General features: G+C 40.2%; 1 protein-coding gene across 1 annotated transcript in view; it reads left to right on the top strand.

The window, feature by feature from the left end:
* LOC104618044 (unconventional myosin-X-like) overlaps positions 1-10,687 on the top strand; it is a gene marked incomplete at its 3' end in the record, with an annotated part of 40,406 nt that extends 29,719 nt beyond the window's left edge. Inside the window, exons 11-20 of the mRNA XM_010283531.1 lie at positions 645-774; positions 1,722-1,840; positions 2,579-2,725; positions 2,900-3,000; positions 3,225-3,291; positions 4,678-4,770; positions 5,525-5,593; positions 5,776-5,858; positions 7,320-7,428; positions 10,607-10,687. Of these exons, the coding sequence (XP_010281833.1) occupies positions 645-774; positions 1,722-1,840; positions 2,579-2,725; positions 2,900-3,000; positions 3,225-3,291; positions 4,678-4,770; positions 5,525-5,593; positions 5,776-5,858; positions 7,320-7,428; positions 10,607-10,687 (999 nt within the window). The remainder of the gene's footprint in view (positions 1-644; positions 775-1,721; positions 1,841-2,578; positions 2,726-2,899; positions 3,001-3,224; positions 3,292-4,677; positions 4,771-5,524; positions 5,594-5,775; positions 5,859-7,319; positions 7,429-10,606) is intronic.
* Positions 10,688-13,676: the final 2,989 nt, after the last annotated feature.

The following is a 13,676-nucleotide window of genomic DNA, read 5'->3' as shown; positions in this document are numbered from 1 at the left end:
TTTCCTATTATAGTCGTCCACTTTGCCTGTTTTTATTGCAGTTTAAGTCAACGAAATGTTACCTGAAACTTTTGTGGGAGACAGGGAGTAACTGCATGGTGAGCGTGGAGATGAATTCACAGTGCTACTGCCTTTCTTAGAGCTCTGCTGTGAAAGGTCTTCTATACAAAACGCATCTTTATCTCTTCTCTGCTTTTAATTGTGGGATGAGTCTGAGGCTTTTGCATTTGTAACTGATAATTTATGAAAGATGAAATGTGTCATGTGTCATCTGTCAGACACCTGCAGTCACCCTAATATGATGAGTCTTAACTGTAAGGGTATGAAACTCTGATCTGGTCTCATATTAGACCCAAAGTTAGGAAATTCTGGTGTATTCCAGAATCCTATATTCCAAAGGCATACAATTACTTACCCCTTCTATGTCAGAGAAAGTTGTATGCTCCTCTTGTTTTAATGTTTTATGTTTTAAATGTCATATGGTGTATTCAGTTTGGGATGAAACCAAAGGAATTAACTCCTGCCAGCTTCCTGTTGGTCCTGACTTGCCTTTCTAAGACCTGACAGCACACTTGGTGGGTTTGTCCTTGTCCCATTTTTGAATCGGTGTGCATGTTATTGAAGAAGTTTACATGTCATTCCAGACTGCAATGGAAGTGATGCAGTTCAGCAAGGAGGAGGTGCGAGAAGTTTTGAGGCTGTTGGCTGGCATTTTGCATCTAGGAAATGTTGAGTTCATCACTGCTGGTGGGGCACAGGTGTCCTTTAAAACAGGTGAGAAGGCTGTGCTTCCTTGTAGTATGTAAATGTTTCTTGAGGTTGTGAAAGTTATATTCGTTGCTAGTATACCTGGCCATAGCAAGGACAAACAGTGAAAGCGTCTTATTGCTTTTTAGTATCTAAAAATGTTGATTAAAATGTTATTTTGGGGTTTTTTTGACAGGTAAGGCAAATAAGTTTCCTGCTGGGTGCTAGGTTTTAATTAGGGAAGACCTTGGGCACATATTTATTCCGTTAATAGTAGTGAAATTCCATTTTAATCTAATTCCTTCTTTGAAATATTCTCGATCTGATAAAACGTAAGTGTTCAAGTACATTCCTTAACTGATATCTCCACTGAAGGTATCTTTTGTTAGAGCTTTCAATACCTCAGTTACAAATCTGAAAGTATGTGCTGGTATGTCTAAAGATTGCACTGATGAGCATTTTAAATGTTTGTTCAAATATGGCGATAAAGAGTAGCATTACATACTGCTTTATATACCACATTACAGCAAAATTACAGATTAAATTATGCATGTAAGAAAAAAATCATTAGTTTTCTTTATCCTCATCATCCCAAGGGAAGCTGAAACGCATTCATGTGGACAAAGAATGAATTACTGTTTGTAACTGGAAAAATACGTTAGTGTAAGCAGTAGATTGTTTGAATCCTTGACATGTAACATTAAGAGGAAAATAAATATTTGTGATGAATTTCTACTGCTAAATTCCTTCAGTTGTGCATATTTATGATACTGTGCTTTTTCATGAGCAGCAAAAACATATCCTAGAGTTTCTAGTTGTGTTATTATCTCCAATCCCCATCATTTTGGAAGCATCTTAAATGGTGGTAACTAACGCACTACTACTACTACTACTAGTAACAATAACAACAATAATAAGTTTCATAGCCTCATGCATTTAAGGACGTATTTATATTTGTCTCTTTCTTTTGCCAGCTCTGGGTAGATCTGCTGAACTACTAGGGTTGGACTCCACACAGCTAACTGAAGCATTGACACAGAGGTCAATGATACTCAGGGGAGAAGAAATCTTAACACCTCTTAGCATACAGCAGGTAACGGCATCTCAGTTTTGACGTGTTTTTAGGGTCTGTTAAATATATGGCTCAGACTTCGAGTCCAGTGATATCATTGGTCACTCAGGAACAGAAGTTTAGATCATGCACCAGAGTTGCTATCAAAAACAGTACGTAGTTTTTTGGGAATGGTGTAATTGGACTTCTAGAAATTTCTGTGTACCCCGTCCTGTCATTCTGGCCAGGGCTTGTAGCTTGACTTTTGTTATTCTTATTAAGCCTCATTGCTTACCGTTTTTTTCCAAATTCAAATCATGTAGGCTGATATTTTTTATTACGGATATTTGTGTCAGGTGGGCGTTCTTGAAAACTTTCAGCAAAAATAAGTTTATTATTTACACAAAGAGAATTAGAAACAGGTATACATAACACTATGCTTATCTCTAGAAAGGAATGTATTATTGAGCTGTTATTTCGTACCCGTCTCTCTTCTTCCTCCACACCTTAAGTTTATAATTTCCTAATTTTTGAATGCTTTAGTACTGAAATGTAATTTTAAAGCCACACAGGTGTACAGCTATTATAACTTATATTGTTAAAGCTTAAATCAGGACTCTCTGGAACTGTTAATACAATTGCTGTCAAGGTGCATAAGAATACAAACCTGCTTGTTTTATACCTTGCTTTATGCTGTGCAAGGGACGCTGACCAGCAAAGTCTGGTAAGTTCCCAGTTACAGGGGTGATTGATGCGTTGTGTGTTCCTTCTTTAATGCAGGCAATAGACAGCAGAGATTCTATGGCTATGGCACTTTATTCTCAGTGTTTTGCTTGGGTCATTAAGAAAATCAACAGCAGAATAAGAAGCAAGGAAGACTTCAAGTCCATTGGAATTTTGGACATATTTGGATTTGAAAACTTTGAGGTAGGTTTCAAAAGTTTGTTCAGATGGATTGTCTGATATTTATGCTTCATTGTTCTACCTATCTTTGTCATCTTCACTGGAACTTGATTATTAAACGTATTACAACTTAAATCAGTTCCTTGTTTGCAGAATACTTGGAGTGTATGCATTTTTGAAAACTTCTTGTCTCTTTAGGTAAACCGTTTTGAGCAGTTCAATATTAACTATGCAAATGAAAAGCTTCAGGAGTATTTCAACAAGCACATCTTTTCCTTGGAGCAACTGGAGTACAGCAGGTGAAATTTGAAAGAATTTTGAAAATATCAGTGTTCACTTGAAATCTGAGTTCCCAGCTGTATTTGCTTCCTTTGACAATCTCCTAGTCTGGGGCTCTGCATTTTTTAAAAGCACGTGGATTTTGTTGTATTTTGCAAGACAATTACATCAGCTCCTCCTATTTCTATATTTTAAATCTTTTCTTCGTAGTTGTCAGTAAAAAGGCCCTCCTTGTTTTCCTTAGGGAAGGACTAGTTTGGGAGGATATTGACTGGACAGACAATGGAGAGTGCTTGGATCTTATTGAAAAGGTAATAAAGAATTTGATACCAGTACCTATTTCTAGTTTTTCTTCTGAGGTAATACATTTTTAAAACACTTGGCAACACAAAGAACAAATGAAGAGAATGATGACTTTTGCATGTTTAAGCAGTGACCTTTTAATCAAATAATTTTCATGGATGGACATATTCTACATTATATTGTAAGCTCAATACACACATTTTTCCTTGTAGTAACTCGTAACAGTGTACCATTATGTACAAAAGCAATATTTGGAGATGATTAAAAAGAGTAGAAAGAGGGGGCAGAAAGGACGACGATGTCTTGCTCCTGTAATGACTTTTCCTGGGATGTGAGTAATCTTTGTATGGTTGCTTGCCAGTTTTTGCTTCACCTATATATTCTGTTTGTGCTCTGATTTGTACTGAGGAAAGGTGCACAAGAGCATGAAACTTCTGCAGAGCTTTTGGTAGGAATGTTAGCGGTGACGGGCAGATGAGGTCTCATTTCACCACCTAGAAATGGTAACTGGCTGGATGACAAAGCCAAAGTTAGATACAGTTTCGTCCGTGTTTGCTTTGTCCGGCAGTGCAGCGGGCTGCGTACGTTTGTCTCCGCTGTGGCTGCCCGAGTTCAGAGAACTGCAGAAACTCACGGGAGCAGGCAAGGGATCCAGCTGCCAGGATGTGACTGCAGTCAGGACGGTGTGGTTTGTCAGGTGCTGCTCTGGGACTATGGCAAGTGGCTTATTAAAATATGCTGTGTTTTTCTAACAGGCTGTATCAGCCTGAAGCTTGCTGGACACATTCATTAACTGCAGGATACCTTCCTTTGTTTACAACCTCTTCTACTATGAGAAGTAGGGAACATCAAAGGAAATTACACAGAGGCATATGCAAAGCAAAGGGAGGTTGTGTTTCATGCGGCGAATAGTTGAACTGTGTGTCTTTTGCTGTGCCCCTGTGGCCTGTGGGTGTTAAAAATTTGCATTGGTTCAACAAGTAAGTAGATAATTTTATGAAAGAAAAATTTTTGAAAGGCTGTTTTCACAAACTCCTCAGACTTAAGGGACTCCTGATCATTGGAGATCTTGGAGGCTGGGGTTATATTCTGGGGCAATCTCTATTTTTTGTATGCACCCTTAATGAGGAGAACTGTTGCTTCCTCCAGCTTCTTTATTTTGCCCTGGTAATATTACTGATACACAGTATCATATGCTATATGTTTAAAAAAGAGCGTTGCCAGAAAAACAGGATTGCAGTCCTCTATGAGAATGGGTTTTTAGTCATGTATGGGTGGTTTTGCACCTCTCTGCACACAATAACTTCAGTAACTTTGTGGGTTTTCCAAACCAAGGACAAGGTCTGTGTCCATCTGTGCGCTAATTCATCTTCTGCTTGTGCTTGCTGTTCTAGAAACTGGGCCTGCTGGCGCTCATCAATGAAGAGAGCCATTTTCCTCAAGCCACTGACTCCACCTTGCTGGAGAAGTTGAATGCCCAGCATGCTGTATGTGATGTTTTGCATATGTTCTTCTGTGCAAATTATGGAGGATCTCTTTGCTTCTGTAGAAATTCATGGTTCATATATATGGGTGCATAGTTGTAGAGGCTATTTTGTATGTGATCCTACTTCCATGGCAATCCGTATCATTCGCTGTCAAGACTCAGTTACCTGGAAGAACATATCCTTGTTGCTGTCCGGTTAAAATTTTCTGTGTTGGTGAATAAGCCAAATTCTGCTCTTAGTTAGAGATCTGACAACCTGCAGTAACTCGGGTTACTTAGATCTTCAATTTCCCTTGATTTAATGAGGTATTCACCTTGGTGTCATTTGCCAAAAGGTTGCTGTTTACTTTGTCCAGATTAGTGTTACCTTTATTTGTGATCCTACAATTATTTTTGAGAATTTCTGGGTTACAAGCATATGTTCACCAATCTTCATAACTGCCACTTTAAGACAGAACCTTCTTTTTCAAAGCGCCTTTAATAGATGGTTCTGTCAGATGGGTTCAGGTTTAGTATAATGCCTTTTTAGATACTATAAATCTGTTATTACTGCATTTGAAGCAGCCCAGACTAACAAATCCTATTATCATTATAAGTTGGTTGTTTGCTTTTGGAGCACTAATCTTCCATGTAGTTCACTGAAAGACAATGGTTTATTTAGGACTGGGTTGAGAGGATAATGTGATCCTTTGTATCATTCCGCTCCCTGACAGCCCCCTGCCAATATTTTTCTCTCTTCTTTCCCCTCCATTTAGAACAATCCTTTTTATGTAAAACCAAGAGTTGCCGTTCACAACTTTGGAGTGAAGCACTACGCTGGGGAGGTAATTTTCTTTTCTTTATTTGCTGAAATTATTCCAGAACTTTCATTAGCTTAATTTTACCCTGAGGCTGCTCAAAATTAACTAAAGCGGCTCTGTTCCCTCAGTGCTTTTTACAGTACCACTCTTGTGAGAGGTGCCTGACTACTTGGCTTGTTGTTTGAATCAGATCTGTTTCCTGCTAGGTCCAGTATGATGTCAGGGGAATCTTGGAGAAGAACAGAGATACTTTCAGAGACGATCTTCTGAACTTGTTACGTGAAAGCAGGTATGTTTCTGTGATTTTTTTTGCTTAGGACATGATGTTAAGGGGTGTCATATCACCTAATTCTGCCAGGGTTTCAATATGTTAGATGTTGCATAGTGTCAGACCTTGACAAAGTTGAAAGGAGCATAGAAGAAATACCAGAGGTGCCTGACAGCAGATCTGACCATGATCAGTTCTCACTCACAGGTTTTCCCACATTGTACAGTACCTCATCCCTGTTCAGTCCAGGGGGTTGCTAGAGAGCTCACTTGCTACTCAGTGGTGAGTAAGGATGCCGAAAGCTGGTGATGTTTTTTAACTGTTTCAGGGTGCCTCATAGGCAGTGTGCGTGCACAGGTTTTTTGCTTTGTAGAGAGCCTGATTTGCTTGTATTTCTGGCATTCCCTGATTTAGGTGAGAGCTTAGTGTCAGGGACCCACCACAGTGCAAATTGCTATATAGTAATTACTCAAAAGGAAAAATTTCTATAAAGATTTCCATTACTAGAAGTCTGAGCTTGGATGTCTTTGGTACCTGCGTGCCTCCGGCTTGTGTAAGGTCTCAGGATCCTTACAGTGGTACCCTGTGATCCGGAGCGGTACCACGTACCTTTCTGTAGGCGTATGATTGAGACTCCAGGACACACAGAGGGTGACAGAAGCGAAGGGAGCTGAGCCCGGGTGTTGCTGTCTTGGCTGCTGCCCTCACCCACCCCGTCCAGTCATCCTGCCTTGCCATGGGAGTTGCTTGTTTGTAAATCCCTTAAGCCCTTCTGTGCAGGGGAAGCTGTTAATAAGCGTCTCCCTCTCTATGTTGGTTGTTCAGGTTTCATGATATATCTGACATAATATCTGTCAATTGAAGTATGGAGGTAAAAGTAATAAATGAGTTAAAGCTGCTGGGCCTGGTTTTGCTGTTGCACCAATGTCTGTCTAGAGCAACTCCATTTAAGTTAAAAGGTCTGCATTTCTGTAGAAGTGATTAAGAGGAGGATGTCAGACTGGCAGTTTATAAAACAGCCTACACAGCTGGTATCAGAAAGTGAAGCTCATGTGGGTGGCTATTTTGTGTTATGGCCCCAAATAAACTGGAAGTCTTGTTTTTCAGTCTCTAGTCAGGTACAGTTCTCACTACAGTCAGCCAGAATTTTGGCTGAGTGGACTAAAATGCAGTAAGGATTCTAGGACTTCATAGTTCATTTCCCTAATGATGTGTTGAGAGTGGAGAAGAAAGAACCTCCTTGTTTTTTTCTATTTTGCTTTGATTTGGTTTGGTTGTTGGTTGGTTTTTTTTGCTCCCCTGCATAAATTCTACAAAGGCAAAATCTATTGCTTATTAATGATTATGGAGAAAATCAGTAAGTATTTTTTGGATGGAGTAGCTGCTTTCTAGGGGACTGTGCTTTCTTTGCATTCTGTAGTGATAAACCTTCTAGTCTGTTAATATATGCTGTAGAGATTTTCTTTCTCCTTCCCATTTCAGTCTTGATTTCATCTATGATTTATTTGAACATGTTTCAAGTCGGAACAGTCAAGACACTCTTAAATGTGGAAGCAAACACCGAAAACCCACTGTCAGTCTCCAGTTCAAGGTTAGTTAATGTGTCATGTCTGCTCTGTAGCTAATCTTTGATAGATAAACCCTGTGTTCAGTAAGGAACAGATGCAGATTAAAACAGTCAAAACTTCAGCATCCAAACACTGCTGTCCCTTCTGTGAAACTGCACTAACTAGTCAATTGATGGGCCCTACTAGCTAGCTTCAAGCAGAAACTAACCTTCACATCACACCAGCCACACAACTCCCGTTGCTTTCCATTTGCTTACTCGTTCTCATTTTAAAGCTCATCTATGAAGTTGATCTCTCTGGTCTTGGTTTTCCTTTCTAATCTAAAATCAACCATGAAATGGCACAAAGCCTTACAGCAGTGCTGTATGCTAAGAAAAAGAAATACTGAATAAATACCTCATGAAGGTGTTGTCTTGCTTTTTAACTTAAAGTTTGGAAAGCATTTTTATTAAAAACCTTTTTATGAGTCTTTATAGCCCTGCCGTTAAAAATGGCACCCAACTGGAATCTAGCATAAAGTCTATCTGCAAATTATTTAAAAGAGAAAGATGGGCACAAAACCTTCTCTAAATTGCACGAGTACAAGTCTGGATTAGTTGTCTTTCATTTTGTTTAACTTAATATGCATTTGTACTGTTAATTCCCTTTTTTAAAAAAGGGAGCAGACTCAAACCCCTTGAGGGCAGATTTTATCCTAATAGACTATTGCTAACTGTTGGACAGAACAGCAAGGAATAAATGCCGGGGCACACACAGTGTCTTTTATTATGAAACACCAATGTTACATTCCCTGGACAGCTTGCTTTGTGCTACCATCGCTCAGACAAGACCCACTTCTTGTGATGAGGTGGTATTATTTGCTATCTGTCTGGGATAGCAGAAGGGACTGTTCCCACTCTAGTCTTTGGATGCGCGCAAAGTAGACCTTTACGATGTTGACAGATAAAAATTTACCGTATTTTTGCACTCGCTTTGCAGGGTAGAACACAATGTAGAGCTCCTTCTCTTCTCCATCACGGCCCTGGCTAACATAAAGCATGATAAAACATGAAATCAAAATACTGTTTTTTTTAATCTAAAGCTGCAGTAGCTGACCATTAACCAGTTGAGCTGCTTTTCAAGAGGTTGACATCATCCTTTTCCCAAAGAATTATGTTGAGTGTTTTAAAGCTTTCCAGGGATTAGTCCGTCTCATTTCAACTGAAGAGAAGAACTTTGCCGTCACAGTTTTATTCTCATGATAGGTTGGTTAACTCTTCATTTGACAGCGTGCTTAATGCGGGCCTGGGGGTGCACGCAGAATAGCTGAGGTTGTTTACCATCTGCTTCAGCCTGTTGCTTAAAGCAGGGAAAACTTCAGATTAGCTTGTCATCTGACAGTGACTTAGAGGTGTTCAGCACCGTGCAGAGTCTCGCTGGCTGTACCACAGACGGATGTGAAAACAGATTAAATAATTTTTGTTAGACTGACTAACTTCTCCAGTCTGTGTAAGTAGTAGCCTGTGTTGCTAAAAGTCTGAGAATTGGCTTGGTAGTCTGTAGATGTTGTAATGCTCACACAGGTTTAATACAGATGAAGCCTCTACTTTTTGAAGCTGAAAATATTTGTCTTTACACAAAAATACTTGTGTTTGTATCTTCTGGCTGTTTAATGTTTGCTGCCCCCGGCTCCTGGTCCCTAGGCTGGCAAAGGCAAACGAACCGAGAACTATCATTTACGTTCCCAGTCACTTCAGCATTTGCTCCCTTTGCTCTGTACCAGCTCCTGTGCACAGCCACAGCTCTGCCTGTTACCCTGACCACTTCATGTTTAATCATCAAAAAAGTCCTTGGTTTGCAAATTAAATCAAGAATTTGTTGTAACAGACTGCCATTGGCAGTTTTTGCTCCAAAACGTATGGTAGGACACACAGTGTTGTTCCTTTAAAAAGAGAATTTTCTACCTCCTTGGCAGCCTGCTCTGTATTGTCTCCACTGCCTGGCACCCAGTGCCACCTTTGAGGAGTGAAACATTTTCACTGCTAGCGTTCTGGGCTCTTCAGAGCCTGGGCTCTGCTCCGGTAAAATTATTTGCATCTCTGCAAAGTAAATGCAAGACTTCAGTTTAAAAGGGTTTATCATACTTAATGATACAGAATGAGGCAAGTTGGAATAAGATACGGAATGACGGCTCGGGAGGGAAAGGGGCGGATATGTAATTAAAGTAATAATCATAAAAGGACTGAGGGATTTTTGTGATTTTTATCTCCAGGCTGAGGTTCAGACAACTGATGGTCTAATGTGTGTTGGGTCATTCAGAGTTCTAAAACTAGGAAAAAACTTGTGTTTTCTTCTATGTTTTGTTTTGTGTTTTTTTTTTAACTGAACCTTATAATCTCTCTTTTCATTGATAAATGCAATTAACTATCACATGAAATAACTGTGAAACTCTCTGCTTAATGCTGCTAGCACTGTCTTTCAGTAAGATGTGTTTTCTTTACCACCCTATCCTTTACTCAATTTTTGTTAGTTTTGGGAGGGGAGTGTTTTAAGTTCTAGTATTGATAAAACAATAGCTACTGTATTCTAAAGTAACTCTTTTTTCATAAATTATCATTTTTTCTACCCTTTTGTTGACATACATTTATTATCAGAGTGTCCTTTTAGTAAGAAGGGTTGAGACCACACAGGAGAGAGGACAACCCTGTACACAAGCTGCTGCTGATGGCAGGGAAAATGGAAAATGAGCGGGTATGGAGTGGTTGAAATGAAAAGAGGAGATCTAGTTTTGTGGTTACTTCAGTTTTACCTTAGACCCCTTATCCTCCCTTGTGACTTGTAGCAATTTGAGAATGTGGATCCTAATTCTTAAGCAGTCATTCAAAAGATCCCTGGAACAGCAGCTTTCCAGTTTGATGTTTCCTTGCAAACAGTTTTCTTCATATCATTCTTTATATCATGCTTATGTTTTGTTCACTGCGAAACGGTTATGACAGCTTTGATCAGTTGGGGCTGGTGGAAGAAACAAAGATGCATGGATTGATTTTGTATGTTCACTGTATAGCAAGAGCTTCCATAGCATGGCAATTTCTGGTGTGAGCCACTAGGTGTTGCAGTTAGATACCATCTGCAATGCTAAGCTGCAAGAGCTTTTGCCGGCATATTTTTTTTGTACCAATACTCAGCTTGTGAAGTGCTGTCTTCTTTCTACCTGTGTTTTAGGAATCGCTTCATTCTTTAATGGCGACGCTGAGTTCTTCAAATCCTTTCTTTGTTCGGTGCATCAAACCCAACGTGCAGAAGGTAAGATTTAAAATCGCACCCGTCTCTTCTGTATGTCTCAGGCCTAATCTTTCGCTGCCTGTTTGGCTACTTACCACTGTGTGAAGCAGAGGATGGCATTCTTCACTGACTCCGTAAAAGGCTCTGCAAGGTGAAGGCACTGGGAAAGGCTTTTGATTTTTTGCAGGCAGGACATGTCTTTGAGCACCTTTTTAATAGTCATTGCTCCCAACTCAGATAAATGACTGGCTCTAAGCATGGTTATAAAAGGAAGGTAGAAGGCTGCACTGCGCGTTTGACAACTCCGTGAGACCCTTTTTAGGAAGAAAATGCCAAAACTGCGAAGTCTGTTTTAAATCACGATGGGAAGTGAATGGTGGTGCATATAGCAAAACTGGTGTGAATGACCAACTCTCTGTCATCAGACTCTTAGTCTTTCAATTTCTGTATAATACCAGGTATCTTCATGCTGGATGTTTTGTTCAGACTTGGAAACTGAGGTATACTGTATCGATCTGAGTCACAGATAATGAAAGGCAATGTCAAGACTTATTTATATATGTTGGAGGGCTCTGTAGAAATGAAGAGGTAATGGTACAGTAATTGCTGAAGTTGTTATTGTTAGCCTGGTCCTGATGTTCTGGGTTTTTGCACGTCTCTTTCTGGCTTTATAGACTGTTGTTCAGTACTGTCTGCTTAGGTCAAAAATGCAAGAACCAGGAGTGCCAACAAATTTTTTTTATCATTTTTTTTATGATTTTCATGTTGCAACTGAGAAATAAGTGACTTTGCTATAAATCCAGTTTTACCTGTTACATGTCTCTGGGATGTTTGGTTAATCAGGACACTAAAACATCAAACAAGGCAGGTTGCATTGCAGGTTTTTCTATTATCTGGGTGGTACATCCTCGACTTTACAGGTTTTCGGTTGCTAACTATTTTTAACTCCGCTTTTGCACTGTTGCTCATGGTGTGTCAAATAACATGCGGATCGCAGGAAGCTTGGTGAGAGGGAACAGCCAGAAAGTGAACACGGCCTCCTTTCTGCGTCCTGAAGTGTGTGGTGCTCTGAGGTGTGCAGCCACCAGGTAGCCAAACCCCACATGGATGACAGTGCCTGAGCCGGCATTAGGGTCAGTGCGCCTGTGCGTGTAGCGAAGACCCTGATCACTGAGGGAGGGCAGTTTGGAAAAGCTTGTTTTCTTCCCTGCTCCTGTTTCTGCCTGGAAGCCCCATGACCCTTATAAAGCCCACCTGCTGCCACTGGAGCATAAGAAGAATGTCAATAACTCACACGTTTTCCTTATTTGTCCTTTTGCATTCGAGTAAGGTTCATCCCCACAGTACCAAAGGCACAAGGCTTTGCCATGGTTGATGCAAGAACCAGGTGCTTCTTGCATTTCCATAGCAAGGAAAACACTGTGTTCCCACTCCTATGGGGAGTTGGTTGCTCTACCAGCCCTTTTCCCACTAGAATGCTCCATCCCTGACAAATTTGGCATATGCTACTGTATCTGCACATATATTTTACTATCATTAAAACAAAGTTCTCACAGAATTAGCAGCTGTGCCAGCAGAAGGAGCTTGAGACAGCCTCTGTCTCAGGAAACCACATCTAATTGCAGGAGTGTATGCAGGAACAGATCGGGAAATTCCTGTAGACAATCCCTTTCAAAGTACATATAAAATGTCACTGAAATCTTACACAAAAACATTTCTCTTTGTTTTCCATTTGCTTTAATTTGATTGCAAATTTAACTTGATTCAATGTCTTTGCCAAATAAGAAATCCTATTTGAAGAACAGGAGTAGAGAAAAGGGTCACACAGTTTAATTGTAGTAGCTGATTCAATAGAAGACTTGATGAAAAATGAGAACGAAAGCCATATATAATACTTGTCAATGGCATTCTTCACTCAGGGAAGCGTTCTCAAAATGCATTTTTGGGATTCACTGTTTTAAGTTTTGTCTGCTGTGCACTGCTCTCTGTTCCCCCATGTCTCACAGACACAGTGATTTTTAGTGCCAGTCTTGTGACGTTGTTGGTGTTGCTCTTTCTGCAACGGTGCAGGTACAGAAGCAGGCACGTGAATGGCATGTGGCTCCCCTGTACCTCAGCTGGATTCTGTGGATGCACACCACATTAAGCATTTCATAGGTTATCCTCTCCTACATGTTGCTTCTTTTCAGTTAGACAAAATAAAATAAGGTGAGTCAGTTTGCATATCTCTGAACCAGTACGGTTCAGAGACACGTTAGCCGTGCATGGACTACCAGGGATTACCGCATATATGACTCACTGTGCAGGGTTGGTTAGAAACATAACTGCTTGAAACATTCAGATGAGCCACTGAAACAGAGAAACTGGGATTGAAAGAAAGTAAAAATCTTCACTGAGCATTTTCTTCTGTGTTTTCCGTCCATAGTTTCTTGCTCTGTAGTGACGGTGATATGGAATGATAGAATGTCACTCTTCAAAAAGTGCTTAAACAGTGCTTGCCAAATAACAAATGATGTGAAAGAAAGGGGTGTTGTAATTGCTTTTTTGAAATATGCAGCATTAAAGGAGAGCTGGACCAGGCAGACTTGGCAAGGAGAGAGCAGAAGTTGTGTTATCAGGAGCAAGGCCTCTCGAGCTACTCGTTGCGCTCTGGGTTGGGTACGAATAGGTGACACACCTTCAGTGAGCGTCCTCTATAACTCTGGAGGGGAGGGGGTGGTGGTGCTCGAGAGCTGTTTCGCTCTGGAAGTATGTTTGAATTCTGCAGCTGAACGAGGTTGAGCAGATGGAAGACGAGTTCAAGCCTTTGAAGAGCAGAATGTGCAGCAGACAGTACTTCCTCTGCTCTTCTAGACATTAAAGTGTACTCATGTTGGATAAGAGATGTGATGATTTACAGTAATTATTTGATTTTTTAATTGATCAAATGCTTAATTTCTAAATATGTTACAGTGGCAAGCAGAAACAACTCAGCATATGCAGTAAACCACTGAACATTTACATATCAAAG

Source organism: Phaethon lepturus, unplaced genomic scaffold (genome assembly GCF_000687285.1).
Source record: "Phaethon lepturus isolate BGI_N335 unplaced genomic scaffold, ASM68728v1 scaffold53453, whole genome shotgun sequence".
NCBI lineage: Eukaryota > Metazoa > Chordata > Aves > Phaethontiformes > Phaethontidae > Phaethon > Phaethon lepturus.
The sequence above is the reverse complement of the archived record's forward strand: the minus strand, read 5'-3'. Positions and strand labels throughout refer to the sequence as shown.